The following is a 21,902-nucleotide window of genomic DNA, read 5'->3' as shown; positions in this document are numbered from 1 at the left end:
TTAGTAATTCCTTTCATCTTAATGGTACAGCTGAATATATTTTAGACATATTAAAGATTTCATCTTTCTTTGGGAAAAAAAGATAGACCTTGCAGCAGAAATGATCCTTAAGAAGTGAAATTTTTAGCTCAGCAATAAAAAAACACCCCTGGCAATATGCTGCTGTGGATACAGCACTCTGTACTTACAAACCTGGGAGACATTTATAGCCCAAATCACATCTTACTGTTTGGGGTTATTTTTTAAAATCCTGTGCCTCACCAAGACCCTAAAGCTATTAAGAAACATGAAAACCCGTAATTCAGAGCAACCAACGTTAGAGCCATGAATGAGTTCATGCTCTGACCTTGGGTGTTGAAACAAACATGGGGTCCTTCTATTGACTGGAGAACCAGAACCAGAATCCTGAGCTTGGTTTTCCTAAAGCTCATACACCATTCTAGCTTCTCTGTTTGTCCACTAATGTAGGTAACAGTTTGTTCTGAACTGAATGTTGAGTGCTACGCTCATACATGACAAGTTAACAATGGTTCACCCTAAATTTCCTGCTCTCCTGAACTCTGCCTCTACATCAACTCTTTCATTTACCCCTTCTTTGCATTCATGATCCCTTAGTTGTTTCAATGAAAATATAGCCAGCATTATAAATGTTTATTCTAATTATTACTAGCAACAAAGCCAACAAAGAATCATAGAATAGTCAAACATTATTGTGTATTTAACACACATCATAACTGAGGGCTATGTTTCAAATGGTACTGATTAGTAGGAGTCCATCAACAAGGTTACAGCTGAGAACTTTCAAGAACTGAAATACTGGGGGAAGCACCTAACTGCATGTTTTCAGTAGGATATGCAACCCCATCACTGAGGCAAAGCCAAGAGATCACATAATCAACAGAACTCTTACCTCAACGCAGTTGTCACAGACGCTGCAGTGGGAGCAGCGTGGAGGGCGGTAGAAGTGGCAGGTAGCACACCATTTCATCCGTACTTGGATTCCTTTAATCTCCACGTTCTTGTACAGTGGAGCTCGGAAGTCATCATCTTTATCTTCATCTTCATCTGCTGCTCAATGCAAAACTAAAAGTTAGTGGAAATAACAAGGTAAAGATAAAAGAGCTAACTCAGTCAGTGCCTTGGATACAGGGGCACTGTATGTGCTCTTGGGCTTGTCAGACAAATAACAAAGCGGTGGAAGTGATGGACTGTCAGAACTGGTTGTTCAGGCTACAGAACACTCCAGTGTTCAAGGCTCATTTTAGCATCTCCTATGAGAGTGCTGTGCAGCCTTACTTACCAGCCCTGGACAAAGAGAGGTGCCTGAGTCTTATCTTATGAATAAGACGAGCTGCAGACAAGAGTCAAAGGGGAGATGGAAATCACCCAAGCTTTTGTGAGAAGTTCTGTTGCATGCATTTGGGATTAATTCAATGCTAGCCCACCAGCAGATAAAGTGAAAGGAATTACATCAACAAGTATTAGAAGACTGTGCTAGCTCAAACCTCAGAAGGCAACCCAGATGACCCTAAGTGACAATGAAAAGAGTGTCAGTCCACAATCATCCCGAAGACCTGTTACCCAGGAAGTCTGAGTCCACAGTGAGATTTACCATTCTGAAGCTATCTGCGTGCCCATGGAAAGTCCTTGCATCGGTCCTTACTCATTTATAGTGCATCCTGTGCTCACCTCTTCATAGCATATCCAGAACGTTCTTGCTATAGTAGCAGTACATAACTGGGAAGATCTCACCTCTCTCAAAGGCAGAATGGTTTACTGATCTGAGCACAGGACTGGGACTCAGGAAGTCCTGTATTCTAATTTTCCCACTCTGTGGCCTTGAGCTAGTCATTTAGCTTTTCTTTGCCATTAGTAAGATGAGGATGACAATATCGCAGTCATCTTATTAGGGACAATGCAGAGAGCAGATGGTTTATCACCTCAGCTAAGCTCTGCCCTGTTTAAGAAAAGAGGTCATTTAAAAATAAATGCACAAAATAAAAACCACACTATAATAGCAAATACATATTGTGAAGAAAAGGAAAAATATGAGAACGACACTCATAAAAGTTCATCATTTATTCTAGATTCCTGTGATCTTTGTTTCCTTTTGACACAGGAAATCTAAGAAGTTCACAGCTATTTAACACCTGGTTAAACATTATAGTGCAGCTGGCATTGGCTGACTGAATCCAAATTAGGTGGAATTTGATAATATTTCCCCAGTGGGCCGTCAATCACCGTCATTTAGTTCTATATAAATCTTCTCTAAATGTGCTATCACGATACAATCTCCACTGACTTCAGAGGGAGTTTCTTCCTTCACTTAGATGAGCTCGGGATCTGGCTCAGCTACCGTATTTACCTTTCAGGAATATTCTCTGAATTAATGTTTGTGTATGGAAGTAGAGGGCTGTACTGGCATCATTCTCTATATAATTTCCCTTCATGACTAGTCAGTGGGACTCCTAGTGAGAGCTAGACTCTAAATCCCTTAGGCACTTCTATAAATACAATCTTTATATTCTCCAATACTGTTATAAACTAGCCCATGCTGTGTAATTCATGTGGGCATATGAAAACAAGACACTAGAACAATTAAACCATTTAAGCTCTTGTAAAAAACCCTGACTATGCAGACAAAAAGTCTGTACATTATACATATCTACATGCAATTAAACACATTAGTCTTGCAGAACTGACACATACTTGAAGTGTTTGTATAATACAGATTCACATCAAAAATACTGGAAGCCAGTTTGTAGTTGGTATCTGTAATGAGTCAGCAACAAACATTGCCAGTCTCAACCCAGGCTGTAAATCAGATTTGTCAGTGTAGCCCCAATATCAGTGACTTAATAATTCCTTTCCTTCTCATTCATTTTGGTGTGTTACTGGCAATTCACTCACACAGAGCCAAACCTGATTCATACCAGAAACATTCAGAGAGCCAACAAGTTAAAATGAGTCAAAAATGAGTAATGGGTATGGGAGTTTGATTCAGGCCCTCTTCAATACCATATGAGTGAGTTGGGTTTATCTCCCCCATAGCCCAAATTCTATCTGCCAGAGAACCTGTATGTTCATATGACAGAGCTAGAAATGTGTTTATTTTCAGCTTTCAGTGATCTGAGCAGAAGAATACATTGGCAGACGAATGTATCTTACTACACACTTTCTCATACTCTGATGCACTGACACAGGGCAGCCAACTCTACTGTTTTTATAACATATCATATGATTTTTGGTGGCTTCCTTAAACAAATCACGTGATTTCTTTAGAATCTCAGCTTCTATATAGCTTATTTGTTGTTTTGGTTTTGAAGTAAATTTATACCTATCAGAAATGTTCTAAGAAGCTGGAAGATCAAGAAGACAACCTAATTTCAGTAACAGAAAGCAAATAGCTTTATTGTATATTCATTTTACATCACTCCTACAATTGTTGAACTCCTCACACTGTCAGCTCTGCGGGTGGCGTGGGGTGGTGATAGCTTTTTTCACATGTGATCTGAAATAACATCTGCTCCTCTTTCCTCCCAGCACTGGTAATTTCTAATCTTTTCCATCTTTTCCTTATCAGTTTGCTTCCTTCACACATCTAAGCTCCTATTCCATCACCTTCTTCCAGGATGACTTCCATCCCTTTTCCAACTTTTCCCCTTGCTACCAGCCTCTTCTAGACCAAGCACACACATGTCATAGAGATATAAGACCAAGGCCTTATAAATTAAGAGAAAGAGATAGATGAAAGGCGAGCTGTAAGAACTCCTCTTCCTGCTTCGCTCCTGACTCCCTTGTGTTAAGGGAGACGGGAAGGAAGGCAAGGTGATACGAAAGTTTCAGTTTCCATCTGATCTTGCTGCGTGTTTCTCCTTTAAATGCAAAGTCCAAAATAAAGAACTTGTTTGAGAAAGAGAAGTGCAAAGGAAAGTATGAATTTACAATACACTCAGTACTGATCTTCATAGGGCATGCTGAGCACCCAGCTGCAGGCTCCGACCTGAGGGAACTACACTGCACAAAGATACTGGATTTCCAGACTGAGATTTTCAAAACTGAGCAACTCAATTCCAGCTCCCCTCCTACCAAAGGGAATGAGCAGGGTTGCTTTCAGTAACTTCACACCCAAAGCATGTTTAACCACTGCTCTCTCTGCTGAGATGGAGGAACTAAAAAAGCCCAGGATTATAAATCCTAAATGCTTAAGCTCTTTTGAAAATCTCAGTAGCATCTATTTGTACCTTTAAGCCCCTCAACATGTCATCACTTAATCTTGTACAAATGACCAAATCTTGCCTTTGTCTTTACACACAATTATTTCCTTAACTGGAGTGCCGCAACACTTAATTAGGGATTCAAAACCTTCAGCTGAAAGGAATAGCATCAGTTACTCATCATTAAACCCTGCTACCTGGAGAAACCTGGCACTTGCTATTCAGGGAAGTCAGCAGGACAGGTGCCTTGTTCTTGTCAGGTAGCAATTCAAAATAGATACTGATTTCAGTGAATAGAAGTGAGAAAGCACAGCTTGCACAGAGCACAGATCCATTGGTTTAGCAAGAATGCCTACAGCAACCTCTGCTGCAAACTCCATGTGAATAATTATTGGAAGACAGATAAAATGAGGTGATAATTCTCTCATTAGGATGTGTTAAAAGAGATAGCTGCACAGTGGTTCCCATTACAAAAGCTGAGAGATCTTTATCCTAATTTAATCAGCTGTGAATCAGTACTAATTTAAGCAGGCATATCTTTCTAAACATACACATTTTTAGACACTCTCAGGCAAGCCTTATCCATTATCTTTTTTTCAGCGTTCAGTGCTTTTGCATTTGTTTTAAGGCTTTTTGGAAGGTCTCCTTAGAGGAAGCTGTTTTGCCTCTCCCCTCCACCATGCTACCTATTGTGAAGACAGTGACTTAAATCCAATGTGCCAGCATGACACAAGGGATAGCAATCACAATCACATCAGTCAGGAGAGGTACTCAACGAGAACCATTCTATGCAGCCCTGTGCCCTCAACTGCCAGCCTGAGCAAGTGCAAGGACAACTGGCACCTAGCTCAGAATAGAGATGGAAGGTATCCAGCATCTCACTACTATCCTCCTTTACTGCCAGCTGAGCATAATAAATAAAATCTACCAGGAAGAATACCAGGGGAAAAAAAAAAAGGAGATTAGTCAGCAGAGTATACCTACTTTGGCTTGGGTTTTCAAATTCCCTCCCCACAGTCCCATTCTATTACCTCGAGGGAAAACTCCAGGGTCCATGAAAGTTGCCATGCTGAAGTTTGCCAGTACAAACAAGAACACGAGCCCATTGTACACTGGGATGGCTGGGGAGATGGCTTTTGTCAACCAGGGGCACCTGTGGAGAAGAAAAGTTGTAGGTAAAGGCTCCTTGGCTCTAACACCTAGTTTCTTTTCACTCACCAACATCACATAGAGAAGTAGTCTCATCCCCTCCCCACCAGGCATGCAGCAAGGCTGAATATGCAGTTAAACCACAGAAATTTCCACAGAGCCAGTTTCAGTGATCTAAAGTACACTGCAGACAACCTCTGTGAATCTGCTTTGTTCCATAGCACAGAAAGCACCAATTGTTCACTTGGCTCATAGAGCTTTGCAACCCTATTGACTTAATTTGCAACCTGGCATTTTGCTTATCTATCTGTGTAAAAGCCCCATCCCATTGTTGCATTTCTGTTTACTGTCTATGTAGCCTTACTGCAGTTGTTGCTACTTTTAGTTTTCACTGGTGTAAAGCAGAATAGGGTTTTTAAACTACTGGTCTCCACCAACAGGTACAGAGAGAAGCACACTCACTGCTATACTTCCCTGAGTGTTTTTTAACTACAAATAACGCTCAGAACCAACACTACAAAACCCCTCCTTGGGGGAAAGTTTAGTCATACCAAGCATGGACTCTGTGGGTGTCAGGAGAATGTAAAAATGCAATACTGAAAAGAAAGTGGATAGTGTCTGCCATGTGAACACTTTGAGAAACACTGGAAAGGCTTGTTGCCCACCCAGTGAACATAACTGAGAGGAACTGACAATAAAGGGTAAAGGAGAAAAAGTAAGCAACTCTGGAAAGAGGATGTAGAAATGCCTATTAGCTGTAGGAAAATTGTTCTAACTGCAAAGAACACTTCCTGTCAGCACAGGAAGGCAGGACCAAGGCAGAAAATAGACTGTCTTACAGGAAACTTCCCCAATAAAAAGCAGTGTTTATTCACTCAGCCATTTACAGCCTCTCTGAAGATTATCTCTAAACACTAGACCAAACCTGCTTCTCTGTTCTGCACAAGGGGGTTTAAGTCTTACAGGGTTGTTGAGGGGAAAAATCAGATCAATCTCATGAATCTTGCAAATATAAATAAGGAAACACATGGGACAAAGAATCTCTTTGAATAGAGTAAGACCCCTGACTGAGCAGCTCAGATTTTCACCTGCATTGCCAGCCAGGGCCTCCTCCAAGCTGCTAAGGAGAAAGCAATTCAGCAGCAATACCCTGTGCCATTAGCATATATTGTACATTAGCTTACAGATTCTGGATTGTATTTTGCCTGAATTACATCTACAGTTGATTCCAGCTGTCTGCCAGGCTGAAGCCTGCAGGGAGAAAGCAAAAACAACAACAAACAAGCAGCCTTCTCCCAAATCTAATTTGTGCTGGTTTTGCTCACAATATGCTGTTTTGAACAGCTGAGAATGGTGCTAGTGACCTTGAAGAGACACTGTTAAACACGCTCTTGTGGCCAGCATTAGAAGGGCACTGCATTTTCTCCTCCCATTTCTTTGTGAGCAGGCAGGAAGAGATTGTTTTCTGCTCCCCTCCTCTTCACAGCCAGGCTTTTAACATTGCACTGCTGCAAACTGCTTTTAAAAGGGCCTTTCCTTGCATGTGCTTCAATCAGACTGGCCTGGAGTGAGCAAAAGATGGACAAATGCTACCCAGGGTGACTGAACTCTAAATCCAAGAGCGACATATGTCTGTGGCTGTTGCCAAGCCTCCAGGCTGACTAGAGGAGAAGGAAAAACTAAATCTTGTCACTTGAGTAAGGATGCTTTGCTATAGCCCACAGAGGGGGAGCAGAAGCATGGGGTTTCTCCTGCGACTGGTCTTAGCATGGAAAGTCCCAGGAAATTAACACCTATGAGAAGAATAAGAAATGGCTGGGAGTTCAGTGGAGGGGAGATTCATTTCTCTGTGTTTCTCTTACATTTGGGATCTCGTCCATGGTGGTCATGGTGCTGGGGTAAGGGAGCAGGTCTTGTAGAAGAGAATGCTGATAAGAGATGAACTAGCTCAGGCAGACCCGGCTTGACTCCATGAGGTACCCTAAGACCCTTAAGTCTCTCAGGAGGTGGAATTTCAGTGTGCAGCAAGGTCATGCTGACTTGCTGCCATGCTCAGTTTTCCTCAAAGCAGCTGCTGATGACTGAAAACCAACGCAAGGCAGAAGTTTCTCACTTGCCATGAAATGTGCTACAATGACCTTGCCAAGCAAGCTGCAACCCTGTCACTAACAACAGTTTGTGCCAGCTCCTTTGGAGGAAAGCAAAGTTAAGTCCTGAAAGAAGCAGTTACAGAATGAATTCAACCCAGGGAAGAGTTCTTCCCTCTAAATTATAGTAAATGGGCATGACTGGTTTAATTTCTTCCCATGAAGAAATTGCCTACACAGAGAAAGATTATGAAGTTACCCACTGCTTGTCAAGAAGGAGGGAGAGATTTCCTTGGCAGTGAAGTAAGTTGGCAAATCAAGGGACAGGAAACCCTTTCTTTACAGCTAACTAGTTACTCAGAACAAGATTCTGATGAGAGAGACTGTCTCAGATGATTAATGTAAGCATTTGTTAACGTTCTCATTTATGATTTACTTTGTCATGTTCCCAGCAAATACATCAAAATACTTTGAAAAACTTAGCCATAAGCTAAACTGAACAGCTCATTTAACGGGTAAATAGTGGATCTGAAAATACTGCACGGAAGTTGAAATAAAGGATAGAGTGAGTCATTGTACATATTAGCCAGAAGGACTGTTCACAGTCCTTCCATTTTTAATTCCCACAATCTTTATGCAGCATCACAGATTACATAAAATTAGATGGGACAAATGGGGCCTCATTTGTAAACCAGACTGACCAATAAAACCAGATGTGGAGATCAAGTCCTGGCTTGTAACTCTAAAAAGGTCTGAAAAAGAACATAAAATTTCTAGTAGGATTCTCAAAAGATGATGCATCCTCCCTGTCCCCCCTGATGCACACATCATTTTAGGCAAAGTAACAGAAATTCTAATCCAAGTCTGGCAGGTTCCTTTACCACTAATCCATCGTGCAAAAGCCTGGCTTCTGACCCACTGCACTCTCTGCCTGGGGAAGGAAGCTGCAGAAATGCCTGAGGAGGACATGTAGTGAGTTTCTTTTCACTTTATGCACATCCTGTCTCTAAGTAATCTGCTTCCAGCAGCTATATGCCAACCTATGGGACAATCCTAGCTGAACTTTCTTTTTCTAACAGAAGTTGTTAAGAATCTAGATAAATAAAACATGGATTCAAAGCTTTCTTGGGTTGGTGAACCCAAAACTTCAAAAGGCTACAGTCTGGTGTCTTTAGCTCCTCTCACAGTGGAACTATATACCACAAAGGGTACCACAAATTCTATAGGGCCATATAAATTAAGTAGAGCTAACAGCAGTGTATAGTCCCCTAATGGAGCACTACCACCAGATTTTCCTGACAGAGAAACTAAACCCCAAGATTTCTGATGTGTGCTAGCAGCAAAACCACAATGTCCTAACCCAGACCTTTGCATTACAGCTTAATTATTGTCAAAGAAAGCTGCACCCTTTGTGTTTGCTGGAGCATCTGCAGAATCACAGTCACTGTGGAGGTCGAAGGCAATATCCTTGGACCGCTGCAAAGTTAAGTGATGGAACACAGCACCAGCTGTGCTATGACTTGTTTTTTTGCATAAGCACCTACACATGCCTCACCTGCCTATCTACAGCTCCAAAGAGAATCTGTTCCCCATGGCCATTACTCCTCAATGCACAATCAAGTTCAAGGTAGATGTGAAAATAAATGTACAATGGGTGCTCTATTCCAAGTTAGTGTGGATCCCTCACTTGAACCAGGAGACCTGAAGGATAATATTGCTACTGTACCAGCCATGCTACATCAAGAGTTGCTCAGGAAAAGAACTGCTCATCAATGGTTCTGTTTACTGTAGAAATTGAGAGCCAGCACACGCCACAGTGGCACAGTAGGGATAATTATGGATCTCAAGTTCTTCTGAACGAAGCACACAATTACACAGGCAGCATTTTCCTCCTAATTATACTTCTCTAGCACAGAGTGATTCTGCTCATAACTCAGAGGAGAGTAATTCAGGGTGACAGATTTAATCTCATTTATCCTATTTGCTTTTGAAACTCTATCCTAATAAAATGTAAAGTTAAAAAGATTAACAAATAGGATCATACAACTTGCAAGGTGTCAGATAGACTTATGCATGATCAGTTGTGTTCCTTTGCTAAATTAAACAACAAATAATCCTTTCTGCTTTTTTGGCTGGTGCTTTGTAGCAAGACATGTTTGTGTCTTACAGTTCACCTAAAATTAAGTAATTGAATAGGACATTTTTCTTGAATCCTGCTCTAAATTAAGATTTGGTGTTTTTCATTAAAACCTTACACATGCTTAGAGAGGCAGTAGGCCATTGAGGATGGAATTTCAAGAACCATGCTTTAGTCTTGGCTCTGACATTGGCTTGCAGAGTGGCTAAAAGTCGTCTGCTTCCCCCTTCCACGCCAGTCAGGCCTTTTGCAAATGAGGCATGAACTGCTGACAGACCATCTTCCCCACTGCAGGACTGAGAAGCGATCACCTTTGATTTTGTAAATCTCAAAGCATCTCTGTTAGGGGGCCAGGCTGGTGGCTCTGGTGTTTGATCTCCTGCAGCCCAGCTCCAGGCACCCCCTACCCACTCCTGAACTGGGCAGGTGTGAGGCACACTCCTCCTGCTGAGGAGCTGTAGTGTGAGGATGCCTCTGTGATTTCCCCAGTAAACAAGGCTGGTGGTTCACTTTATACTCTGCTTGGAGCACACTAAGTATGTGCATACAGGGTGCCTCAGAATCCCTTGAGTCCAGAGACAAGAAGCAGAGCATGGAGCAGGAGGCTACAACCCTTCTAACAGACAGTGAAATTGGCTTGTGTAGTGCACAGAGAAGATGTGGAAACCTCAAGAGTACAAGCAGGCACCCAAACGTCGGATAGTTTTCCACACCCAATAAGAAGACCCCGAGGATTGCCTATTTGGCTGCTCAGCTGCACCTAATACATGATCTGAAATTACCACATCTTTCCCTCAGTGTCAAACAGATGGCAAATATGCAACACAACAATTTATTTCTTCACAAATCACAAGACAAGGGTTCGTAACACAGAAGAGAAAGCATCTCTTAACTAGAATGAACCTCTTCCACCGTTAGAGTGGTGAAACAGTAATATGAAGTAGCTGATTCAATGCATACATGTAGAAGCAGCTCAGTGAAGTAGGAACTAATGAGATAAGAGGAGTCAATAAGCGAACATAATTTGACTAGAGCACTGGTACTAATCTCACTAAAAACATTCAAACTGTGTCCATAAGCCTGTAGCAGCCTGTCCTGGTTTGATTCCTCTCCAAGTGTTTCTAGTCAAACGCAGACTGTTCAGAACATGTACCAATTTCTGCAGTGTAAGACTCATGTAAACCATTTCTAATCATCACCAGATCTGACCAGATTTAACTTTTCTAACGTTAACCAAATATCCAGGAACTATGGGAGCTGGACCCAGTGTCCTGGGCTGCCTGAAAGCTGCCGGAGTTGTACCTTGAGAGGCACAACAGTCTGGAAGGCTGAGACAGTATGTCAGAGGAGACACAGGTACACACAGAGGTGAAAGTCCTCCTAACCCTGCACTGTACCAGCAGGACCATAAATGAAAGGGCTATCAACCGACTGATTCCCAACACCCACGTTTTAGAAGAATTTGAAGTTAGATGTAAGCCAGGGTGTACACAGGACAGAGAAGGTGCAAGACAGCATTCTGAAGGCTGTCCACAACCCAGTCTGCGGCACAGAGCAAAGAAGGGCAGAGCTTAGTGTTTAGTAAAGAAAATCCAACACATTTCTCACATATCCCAGTTTGGGTGAGATTTTTCCATTTATATGCTCTTTCCTACCCTGAAATCACAGAAAAATACCTTCCTGGAATAGCAACAGAAGAAAAAAAACCACCAAATCCTTTTCCATTTCTTGTCACTACCAAAGATAGCTTGGAGATTATTGTACATCTAAAAATATTTTCCAAGGTGGTAAGACATTTCTAGGTTTAACAAGGCATTGCTGGGAACAGTCAGGAGAGAATGTATCTGAGTGTCATAAGAATGTGAAACAGGATGTCTATTTGTGACGATAGCAGGAGGTTCAGGATAGGCAGGTCCTCTGCTCAGCTCTGCCAGATCAGATTTTGATAAATGAACTAATTTCTGCACCATATCTTACTCACTGGAAAGATTTCAGTTAATATATTGTTGCCATAGCACTACAACCTCACTGTGAGTTCAGCAGTTGTACTGATAGAAAGTGATATCAAAGTATAGGATAACAAATCCAAATGTTACATGAAAATAGGAAAAGAAAAAGTAAATACTGGAGAATTTACTACTAAAAATCACAAAATGATAACAGCTGAATGCCACTTGGAACTGGTCATGCTGGTGATGAGTACGAGATACCAAAATAGCTACCCTGAGTTTCCAGGTACAGTTATCCATCACAGGAGGCAAAACATCAGCCTAAACCTCACCACCAAAACCCTCGTGAATTTCATGAGCCCCTTTGTAATGGAAATACAGCTGAACCCTAGAGATAGAAGTTCAGATCCATCACCTGCTTAACTGTGTTTAATTATTCACAAGAAATGTGCTAGGCTGAAATTCACTCAGGTTTAACAAGAGCTGACGGGGTTTCAGTGAACTTTCCATTACACCGGGGACTCCATCCAAAGGCTAGTGGTTCATGTCTGGCAACATATGGATCAGAGGAACTAAATCAATTCAGAAGTCATCTCAAAATATAATGGTTCTTGGTGAAAAGCCTTATCTGGGCTATATATCACCCCCAAAGTAAAAAGCATTCTACCCTTTCCACAAAGCTGCTTGAAAGCTCTGGAGCATGTTCTCTTCCTCCCTTTTTAAACAGTCTCTGCTGTCCACAGTACCTGTGAAAAGACACCATTGTTATCTGAATTGATGTGGGAGAAATATAGAGAGGGAACAAGAATACCAATAACCAACTCCGAGTGAGACAACCACAGGGGTAAACATATCCATCATCATTCTCAAGTTTAGAAGCCGTCCAGCCATCCCAGACCTATTGCACAGGCACAGATAAACCCTGCAGCCAGCAGGCAGGACACACTCTTCTGAGCTACACACACAATGTGACTTTACATCATGTGCACGGTGAGGAGACAGGACTGGAGTGTGCTGGACTCAACACACAGTGCTTTGCAGAGATTCACTCTGCATTCTCAGTAGCTCTTGGGAGCCCAGAAATCTGGTAGAGCACCTATAAAAATAGCAAAGGCATCAGTTACTGCCAGGATCTGCATTCGATGCTCACAGCAGCAGGGCTGGGCTCATTTGCAAATACAGATTAAACCAGCAAAATACTTCTCTACACAGTGCTTTGAAATTTGTGCTGTCCTCCAGTGAATTAAGGACCTACCCAGAGTCAGTTATCACTTACTGGAATATACAAAAGCCCAGAACAGAGTTTTCGTTTGGATACAGCTGCAAAGAAATATGCCATAATGGTGTAGCATCACTTGAAATGCCCAGCTTTTTATCTTCACCTCAAACTGAAGGCCTTCATTGCACACTGATTCTAGGGTATCTATAGGCTGGATTTCAGAGTACACAGGAACATATTAGGAGAAGGATAATGCTCATATCAAATTGAGACATCAAAGTGAAGGTCTTCACAGCACTTCAAGTGTCTAATGGGCTGCAAGCAGTCACCCAGAGCAGCAGTATACCCTCTGTGGCCTCACAGAAAGGAGTCAGTTGCTAATGCATAGGCAAATCAGAGGGACTCTGGGCACACATATACAGAGTGAGCACTCAGATCCAAAACCCCTTTATGTGAAGGTCCCTGGTTTGCTTTCTCAGCCCTGGACTCTGCAAAGCTTAAAATGCCATGCAAGCCAGAATAGGCAAGGACAAGTGTTACCTAGGGCTTCTGAAACATGCACCAACCTTTCATCAGTACCATGCTGAGCAGTGGGAACAGAACCCCACTTTTTGCAGCAGCTAAAAAGACAGCTGAGTGTATGGGCGTCTTTGGGTCACAACAGAAGGGCAGTAAGGAGTCCCTGCAAAATAACCACAGTGCAAGAGACACAAGTTGCCCTGTCACACTGAAAGTTTTAAATCCATTTGGTTAGGAAAAGAAGGAACTGCTGCCCAGTAACATTCCTTTGCAGTTCTGTCTGCATATGGCTGGCCACCAGCATCGCTGTACTGCAACAGCTCAATGACTTCCAGCTTGTTCCAAAATTCACATAAGGGAATTCTCAAGCCACAGAAACCTTGCTAAATGGGAAATCAGAGAATTACCTCCAAAAGATGCTGTATGAACCAGTAACTCGTAACACAGCCAAGTTCTCAGTGCATGTGGCTGCACTGCCCTCAGTCTGTGCTCCTGCATGCACTGCTTCCAGCAATAATCGTAGCCCAGCTGCCCAGCATGGTGTCCAGGGAGGTCAAAAGATATTTCACAGTGTTTGAAGGGGACACATATGCTACACAAGCTGAGTTTGAGCATTTTTGAAGACAGCACATGGAATGCAAACTTGTGCTTCTAATTTGTAAGCATCAGAATTATTAATGTCACATCTACTGTAGCTAAAAAGAGCCAGGCTCTCACCTTGAGTCCACCAGAGTCCCATTTCCTTGTGTGATGAAAAACAGTTTATTTTGGTTTTATGCCACTAGTGATTCTCATGATCTTTCAGACCTCTCAGCAATCTGCAACCAAAGTTTTTGTTGGATTGATGAAACGGCACTTGCCAGATCCCATGACTCTCTGATGGAAGAAATGAGCAGGATATCTCCTCCCTGACTGAGGATGTTATCCAGTGTTTTCCCTATTGTCCTCATCCTTGTCAACAGATGCATAAATCCACCAGCAATGCAGAAAGGTGAGGTGGTCTGCTCCTACAGAACTGTTTTTCAATTAAGTTCAAATTATCAGTAGCTTAATTCAGATGCACTTGAGGTGATCCCAGCTATTGGTACAGAAGGATTTGTACAGACTTTCCTTACTGTATTCCCCAAGCACATACTGACAAAACATCTAGTACACATTCAGTGTTTGAATTCATGAGACAGTGGTGTAGTGGAAGCAAAGTAGCTCCCTGTAAGTATGCTGTGACGAGAGAAACAGGGAAAGAAATATTATGAGATAAGGAGGGGGTGGTGACATCAGTGATAAGAGACAGTCTATATTACCCTTGTTGAAAAGTTAATTTGACTTTTTAGACATTCCTTTTCCACATGAGCCTAGTAGAAAGAAATTAAATTTCACAAGAAATATCATCCCTTTACAGTGACTGGAGAAATTACTTAACTAAAAGACAGCATCTATTAGTTTAAAGCATGTGCCACTTAAATTAACAATGAGCCAATATGCATAAGACTCATTCAATATGAGCTCTGAACTCTGTGACGATGTCCTTAGGGGAGTAGTAGAGAATGGGGTAACATAATGTGCTTTCCAAGGTGGAGGGCAAAAGAAGAAAAGCAGAAGACACTAGCAGAGAGAGCACAGGTGTCTGAGCTTGCCCTGGACAGCCTAGGTGCCAGGTCTGCATCAGAGAACAAGCTGCCTTGTTTAAGGCTCTGCATCAGAAAGAGCTTCAAGGTCTGCCTGAGATAGCGGGCACTAGCAGGGAATATCTTACTGGAAGACCTTGCCTCTGGCATGTGTGCCACTTGCTTCATGAACCAGCAGTGAGATGCTAGCCAGCGCTGTCAGGGATGTTGCATGGCCTGAGCTGGAAAGACACAAAGAGCATCGAGCTGCAGGCAAGGTCTGACATTGCCACCACAGTTCAGGTGTTTGGGGAGGGCACTCAACCCAATATCCAGCCAGTGCTGACATATCTACCAGCGGCTCTTCACAGTTCTGGGGCAGCTAGAGAGACTTGTCCAAAGGAGGGGAAGGAAAATCCAGTGACAGTGGTGACAGCAGTTACATTTCTTCCATGACTTGAGAGAGCTGTTCAGGAAACCTACAACCAGTTAAGACCAGGGGTTCCTGGAGACATCTGGATCATGTACTGCCTTTGAAATCTGGAAACTACACCTGTCAGTGGCCTGAATAACGCATTTCAGAGCTGCTACACAAGTTCTTTTAACTATGCAATAGCTGTTATGTAGGAAAAGGAAGGCAGTCCTAATCTGGACTCTTGTTGGAAGATTCCTAGACACAATATGCAGCAAAACTAATGCAGTTATTACAAGGTAGAAACCTTGGAATATGTATGAACTGGAAAGATTAGGGACTTCATATTTTACAGAACAGAAGAACAAAACAAAGAGATAGAGGCACCTCAACTGCAGATATAGAAGATAGGGTAGAATGTGTAAACAATCTCATATAGCAAGTACTGGAGCAAGTATATAGTAATAAAACAAAAGCCTCTCTTAGAATTCCATCTTTAGTTTCCCTCTGGGATATGCTCCCAAGGGAGTTTTATGGAAACCTGAACTGGGAACATGACGTATACATACTTTATTCTCACTACACTGGAAAAGAATATTTGCATAGCTGGGCTAAGAGCCCTGATACGGTAATGCATTTAAAGTGGAGGGGGGAAAAAAATCAAAGTTACTTTAGCTGATATTTAAAAAAAGGAAAATGCAAGAGACCTGTTTCATCCTATAAACCAAACTTTGCATTTGGGAAGAACATGGTGCTGTGGCCACCTGCTCTGGACATTTCACCCCTTTTCAAGCCAGCAGCTGGTACCAGCCACCTCTTGAGACAGGACATCACAGAAGAATCATCTGATTCAGCTTGCTTTGGCAACACCTTTGTTTTTGACCTAAACACCACGGCCAAGGCAACAAAACAGAGCAGGACACATCATCATCCAATCCAGCACCTCACTGTCACAGACCCATGGGCACCACCTTGCCCAGCCATGCACTGTTCGCTGTTCAAACCAAACAACACTTTATACATCAGGTCTTTTCTCTGCAGGATAGATGCCAGCAACAGCAGGGCAGAACTGGGGTCCTCCCAAACTAGCTCACAGCTGGTTTCTGCTGGAAGACTGGAGCTGCTATGGGCACAAGGAGACAGCAGAAAAATCCTCGTTTCTTCCAGCAGAGGGTAGTGGGACACACAAGCCAGCAAGGAAACGCAAGCAAGATGTATGCAGTTCAAAACAAAACCAAAGGTGCAATAACAATAATTACACAAAAAGACACTGCGTAGCCCAGTGGAAATGTTACAAACCTAAATTACTTCTGTATTTGCCTTCATCAAATTAAAAAACACATCAAACTTCAGCTTGTTCTCATTATCTCCACCCTTCCCCAGCAATATCACCATCTTCATTCCCCTTTCTGGTTTTGGGAAGGAGCACCCCCAGGCAGCAGCAGGGTCAGAACAGCCTTTTTTCTGACTCTGTACTAGAAACCTGTCTTCTCTTTGCCTCTGTGGAGCTATTTTGCTTTCCTTGAGTCTCCCATAGAAATCACCAAATAGCTTTCAGGCTCTGTTTCCTCTTTTCTCCCTCCTACTGTCCTGGTGCTAAATTAAATGACTGAGCACCAATATACACACGTCTTCATGCAGCAGAAGCACATGATACTATTGCTGCTTTAATTTTCATGTGGGGCTACACAAAGGCATTCTCAGGTGCCTCAATGGGTCTCACAGCCCATGGGCAGATCTGCAGATAGATGTCCCTGGCTCAGAGGCAAAGCTGACACATGCAGAAGATTCATGGCTCTTCCCTCCCATACGCTCTCTCAAGAGATACCAAAAGGAGCTGCTACAGTACAGGCACAGCCACAGCCTTGTCAAACTATTAAATTACTGTGACCCCCTGGCTTAGAATAAGCATTTGCAATTTTAACAGCACAACTCAAGCCCAAGTCCCAAGCCTCCCCTGCCTGCACATCTCTGACTGTAGCATCTCCGCTTGGCATCTAACAGGATTAGGGCAGGCTTCTGGAGGCAGCTTCTCCTGCAAGTAAAATCTTATTACAGGAGCTTTCAAACCCCAAATTGCTTTTGGGGAGCCATAAAAACCTAAAACAATCCACAGTGACTGTCACATTAACAGCAATTTTTTTAATTTAAATGATGAAACATAGCATCTCATCTTAAGCCTAAATGTTTCTGCCAGCTTGAACAAAACATAAAGGAAAGTCTTCCAATATTTGTTTTGGTGCACAGGTATTCAATTCAGGTTGACAGAAAACAAAATTACTTTGCTTAGAAAACATCCTAGGAGAAGATAGCATCTTAATTACAGAGACAGGAAAATGGGATTCAGCCTGCTATACAGATTTGTTTCTTGCCGATTCCACTCTGAAGTGTACCAAGGCAGGGATCTTGCCAGCAGCCATGGAAGTGTCCTTGCTTTACTTGTGTATTATCTGCTCTACCCTAAACCCATCATTTTTAAAGACAAAGGAGTAGCTTGCTTGCTCACATACTGCAGTGGACCTAGGGTAGCTGTTTTCTCTACTAATAGCTCAGTACTCACTAAAAGGCCTTGTGAACTGGGGGCGTGTAAGAACCACAGTCATCAGAAAAGTTACAGTTATGCTCTGGGCCTGATGAACTAAATACCTCCCAACTCTGTTGCCATAATTCAGGAACATGAGCCAGGATTAAAGTTACCTGTTAACAAAGCTTAATACCCTCCAGAGTCAAAATGGGACAATTAGCAGCTCCTGTACCAAAACAGATGACTATGGAAATGGCGTATGTGTCACCATCTGCTAACAATATGCAACAGGCAAACCAATTCAGGGGGAAAAAAAAAAAAAAGGAAAGAAACCATTTCTTGATGAAACTTGCTCCCATTTCCAAGAATCAAAGTGAATATTCAGCTTAAGCATTACACTTTCCAGATTCCCAGCTGGGACCAGAATGAGAAGCGTCAAACATCTTATGATTTAACTGTTGAGAAATTTCCAGGCCAAACTTTCAAGCAAGAGGTTTGGATACAGATCTGAACTGTGGGATGTTTTGTCTATGGAGTTCTCCCATTGCTTCCAATAGCAATAGTTAGCATTAGTATGTGCACTTTTAAAATACCCAGTTGCTCCTGAACTTTGCTGATGACCATAATTCATGCTTTTTTTCCCCTTGATCTAATTTAAAGGGTAGGGACCATCATCATTCTGCTCTTCAGAAGAATCTGACCATTTACTTCTTGCTGAACAGCTGTTAGAGTGTAATGAAAATAATTTACTGTTCCATTTTTCTGAAAGAACCCCTTATCCCTTCTGCCCTTCCTCCCTCAAATATTTCCTGAAAACCATATGCCACAAGCAAACTAGTTTTGGCTTATACCAGCAAACGTCTCAAACTCTGGGATACCTTACTTGCCTTTACATTCCTCTCCAACAACAGTCTACCATCATGGTGAGGGGAAGGGTGAAGAAGAACAGCCACAGAGATATAAGCAAAACTGTGCTTTGGTCTCCTTTGATTTGAAGGGATGATAATAATAATAATAATAATAATATCCCAGTCACTACAGTCTTTTTCTAAAGCTGTTTTAAAGTTATGCTAGATAACACAAACAGCTCCAATCTTCCTGGTTTCATACATATCTCTCAAAATCATTGGTAGGTATTTGGTTTTAACATGCCTACTGGAAAATCCAAACACAGAGCTACAATTTATATCCTCAAGAAAACTTTGAAGGAAACTCAGAACTTCTCAAAATGCTGAACATTGTACCTGACTCCAAAGGGCAATAACATGGTAAAAATGAACCATATTCTGGAAAGTTAAATCCCTGAAGTGCCATTTGGTGAATATGAAAAGCAATTTATTTTTCAGAGCCCAAAAGGTCATTTTTTTCATGTCTTAATTCCAGCATGCACATTCGAATCCTACAAAAATATTTTTTCACTCCCTCGCTGGACTAAAAGAAGTTCCTTTTTTACTTACCTGAAGTACAGTCAAGTAGCAAAAGGCCTGGTCAAGGGTTATTTTTCACCAGTTTGCCCCTATATTCCACAATTCAGCAAGTTTTTTACTCTGGGACCACCTCACTTTTAACATCAACTGCCTCCATCAGCGGTGTTGGGAGGTTTTCCTTTTAAAAGACTACAACAATATGTAAAAAAAAATAATTAATTGAAAGTGTTTTAGTCAGTCTCAAGTCTCAAGTTCACCAGCTAGGGATGGCCAGATGTACTCCAAGAATGGCGGAAATCAGTGATTGTCAGCAACAGACTAGTAAATCTGTAAATTAAGAGATTTACACTGCTGCAGGTCAGGCATGGAGATGCAGATGTGGAGTGGGGCCCACCCTCTTCATCTTGTATCACAGCAGCTCTCCCAAAGCTTCTCACTTGTGATGTTATACCTCATTTTCTGACACGATTACAGGCCTCTCTCCATACACTACAGTTAAGAAAAGTGCCTTTTACATTGTTCCTCAGGCATGTGTGACACTCAATTTATCAGCTCTTCAACACCTGCAGTTTCACATTGAACATAAGTATCATCAGGGGTTTATTTTTTTTTTACAATACTGGATCAATCAAGTAATTGACACATTAACAAATCTGCCTTCTTTTCATGGTGCTTTGCTTTGGGTTTTTGTAATTAAACAGAAGACTGATTGCTCCTTTTTCCCTCAAAATGAAGCACTGCCCATATAGACACTTTAACTCTGTATCTGCTTTCTAAAGCATCCTGTTCTCTCTTCTCCCTCCCCATGACAGCTCAAGGCAAACCGCAGTCACTAGGACATCTGGAGGTTGTGGTCTGTGAATCCCTTCCAGCCACGAACAAAAGCAATCATCTTTGCTGAATTAATAAATACTTGAGACTTGTTAGTATTTCTGAATCGCAAAACTCTGTGCTTGCAAAGCCTATACAGAAAACAGCTGTCCTTCAAAAGGTTATTAAAAAGGAAAGCAAAAGCTCCATGTTGTCTTAACTGTGCAAGATGAGAAAATGCATCTGCCTTGTGTCTTCAGTAATTGATACACAGCAGGTCCGTTAGTATTCCTTGCTTCTCTTGGATTCACATAACCATGGCTTAGTTTTCCAGGGACTTTTTGTGAAAGTTGAGGAGAAAAAAAAAAGACTAGAGATAATGATATGTATATGCTAAAGATACAGTGAACACAGCCAGCAAGAAAATGCAAGTATCTTCATTCTGAATGGTAAGACATGCGAAGACAGAACCCTACCTTGAACTGCAAATGTTTCACATTATTCACAGTTTCTGCCAGCAAGACAGGAAGGGGTTAAAACGAATCCAGAACATCTTAACAGACCTAGAAAAAAGCAAAGTCTGTCCAAAGAGTGTGCTCCCATGGAGCCTGTGTACCACTCCTCCCTCTGGGGTGAGGGCCAGTAGGGCATCTGTGTAGTTAAATCACTGCAACAAAGTTGTGCCCTTCTTAAAAGTGGGTCTGGGTGTGCACTTCTGGCAGAAAGGCTGCCTGGGCAGCAGAGAGGAAGAGCGGGCGAAAGGAGCAGATCTACTTTCTGCCAGGATTCTGTTTCCTACGTGTTCGACTCAACTGTGAATGCTTGCCTGCCTTCACAAACATTGAATTGTTCGAATTATGTATAATCTCATGTTGCTCATTTACAACAGTGCAACTAGTGACAAAGAAAAGAACTTTAAAGTGCTCGTCTCTCTTCAAACAGGAAGAGACCTGTGGTGACAGGCTCCAGAATGCATGACTTGTTTTTCCAGCACCCCATGATGCACACATACCACACAGAGTTCACAAAACTCCAGAAAACTCTGCACACAGGGTCTGAGCAGTCATCTGCAAGAGAATTTTATCTCCAGCTCCCCCTCCCCAGGTCAGGAGTACAAATCACAAAAAGCAGAACCTCTCTGGAACATCTCTCTTGCAAATTGTTGTAATTTCCCATCTGTCTTCAGCTTGGATGGCTTTGCCGGGTCCACAGGGGATGATTTACAGCATTCGTTTTGGATTAAGGGTTCCTGAACTGTGACTCAGGAGACAGAGTAAATACTCTGCAGCTGCCTCACAGAGCCATGTTAAATGGTGAAAGTGCCTGTCCCATGGGGCTCTGCCACTGAGTCCTGAATGAGTCTGAATCCAGCAGCTACGACCTAATCTAAAATTTTGGGGATCAATAAGAGTGTCAAGTTGATTTGCACACTGGTAAAAATGGGCCAGATCTGTTGGGCAACCCGACTGCAAAGAGCATGGTTTGTCCAGGCATCTTTTTTTGAACTAGTCAAGTTGTTGGCTGAACAAACCAACAGTTTTCTCTATTACTGAAATCTATTGTTTGTCATTTGGTTTTGTGTTGGAAGCTACTTCTAACACCACACCTTGCTTTGTGTGTGAACAACATTACAGTAACTGTCAAGCCAAACACAACTGTTTGTAACTGCAGCGTGACTGCACTGAAGTTAGCAAAGGCAAACAGGCAAAATAAGAACTGCATCCTCTGGATCAAAAGGCTCTTCAGCAAGAACACATTCATTTGCTCATTATTTCTCTGGCAGCTTCTGAATTTTGGGAATTTCTGGATTTCACAGTAGGCACAAAGTCCTTTTTCTAGTAAACAGGA

The 21,902-nt window shown here is 42.2% G+C and overlaps 1 protein-coding gene across 3 annotated transcripts in view; it reads right to left on the bottom strand.

Annotated features, from left to right (window-relative positions):
- Positions 1-21,902, bottom strand: part of ZDHHC8 (zinc finger DHHC-type palmitoyltransferase 8) — a 117,501-nt gene that overhangs the window by 21,586 nt on the left and 74,013 nt on the right. The window contains exons 1-3 of one of the 3 annotated variants that reach the window (XM_061370852.1): positions 9,868-9,958; positions 5,249-5,370; positions 911-1,068 (exon numbers count right to left, since the gene is read on the bottom strand). In XM_061370852.1, coding sequence (XP_061226836.1) covers positions 911-1,068; positions 5,249-5,285 — 195 coding nt within the window. In that variant the 5' untranslated portion in view covers positions 5,286-5,370; positions 9,868-9,958. Of the gene's footprint in view, positions 1-910; positions 1,069-1,689; positions 1,958-5,248; positions 5,371-9,867; positions 9,959-21,902 lie in introns of those variants that run through there. The other 2 variants (XM_061370853.1, XM_061370851.1) reach the window with 2 other exon arrangements.

Source organism: Neopsephotus bourkii, unplaced genomic scaffold (genome assembly GCF_033783945.1).
Source record: "Neopsephotus bourkii isolate Nb327-2 ecotype Australia unplaced genomic scaffold, CSIRO-AGI_Nbou_v1 NB_1542, whole genome shotgun sequence".
In the NCBI taxonomy this organism is placed as follows: domain Eukaryota; kingdom Metazoa; phylum Chordata; class Aves; order Psittaciformes; family Psittacidae; genus Neopsephotus; species Neopsephotus bourkii.
This window is presented reverse-complemented; position numbering and strand designations above follow the sequence as displayed.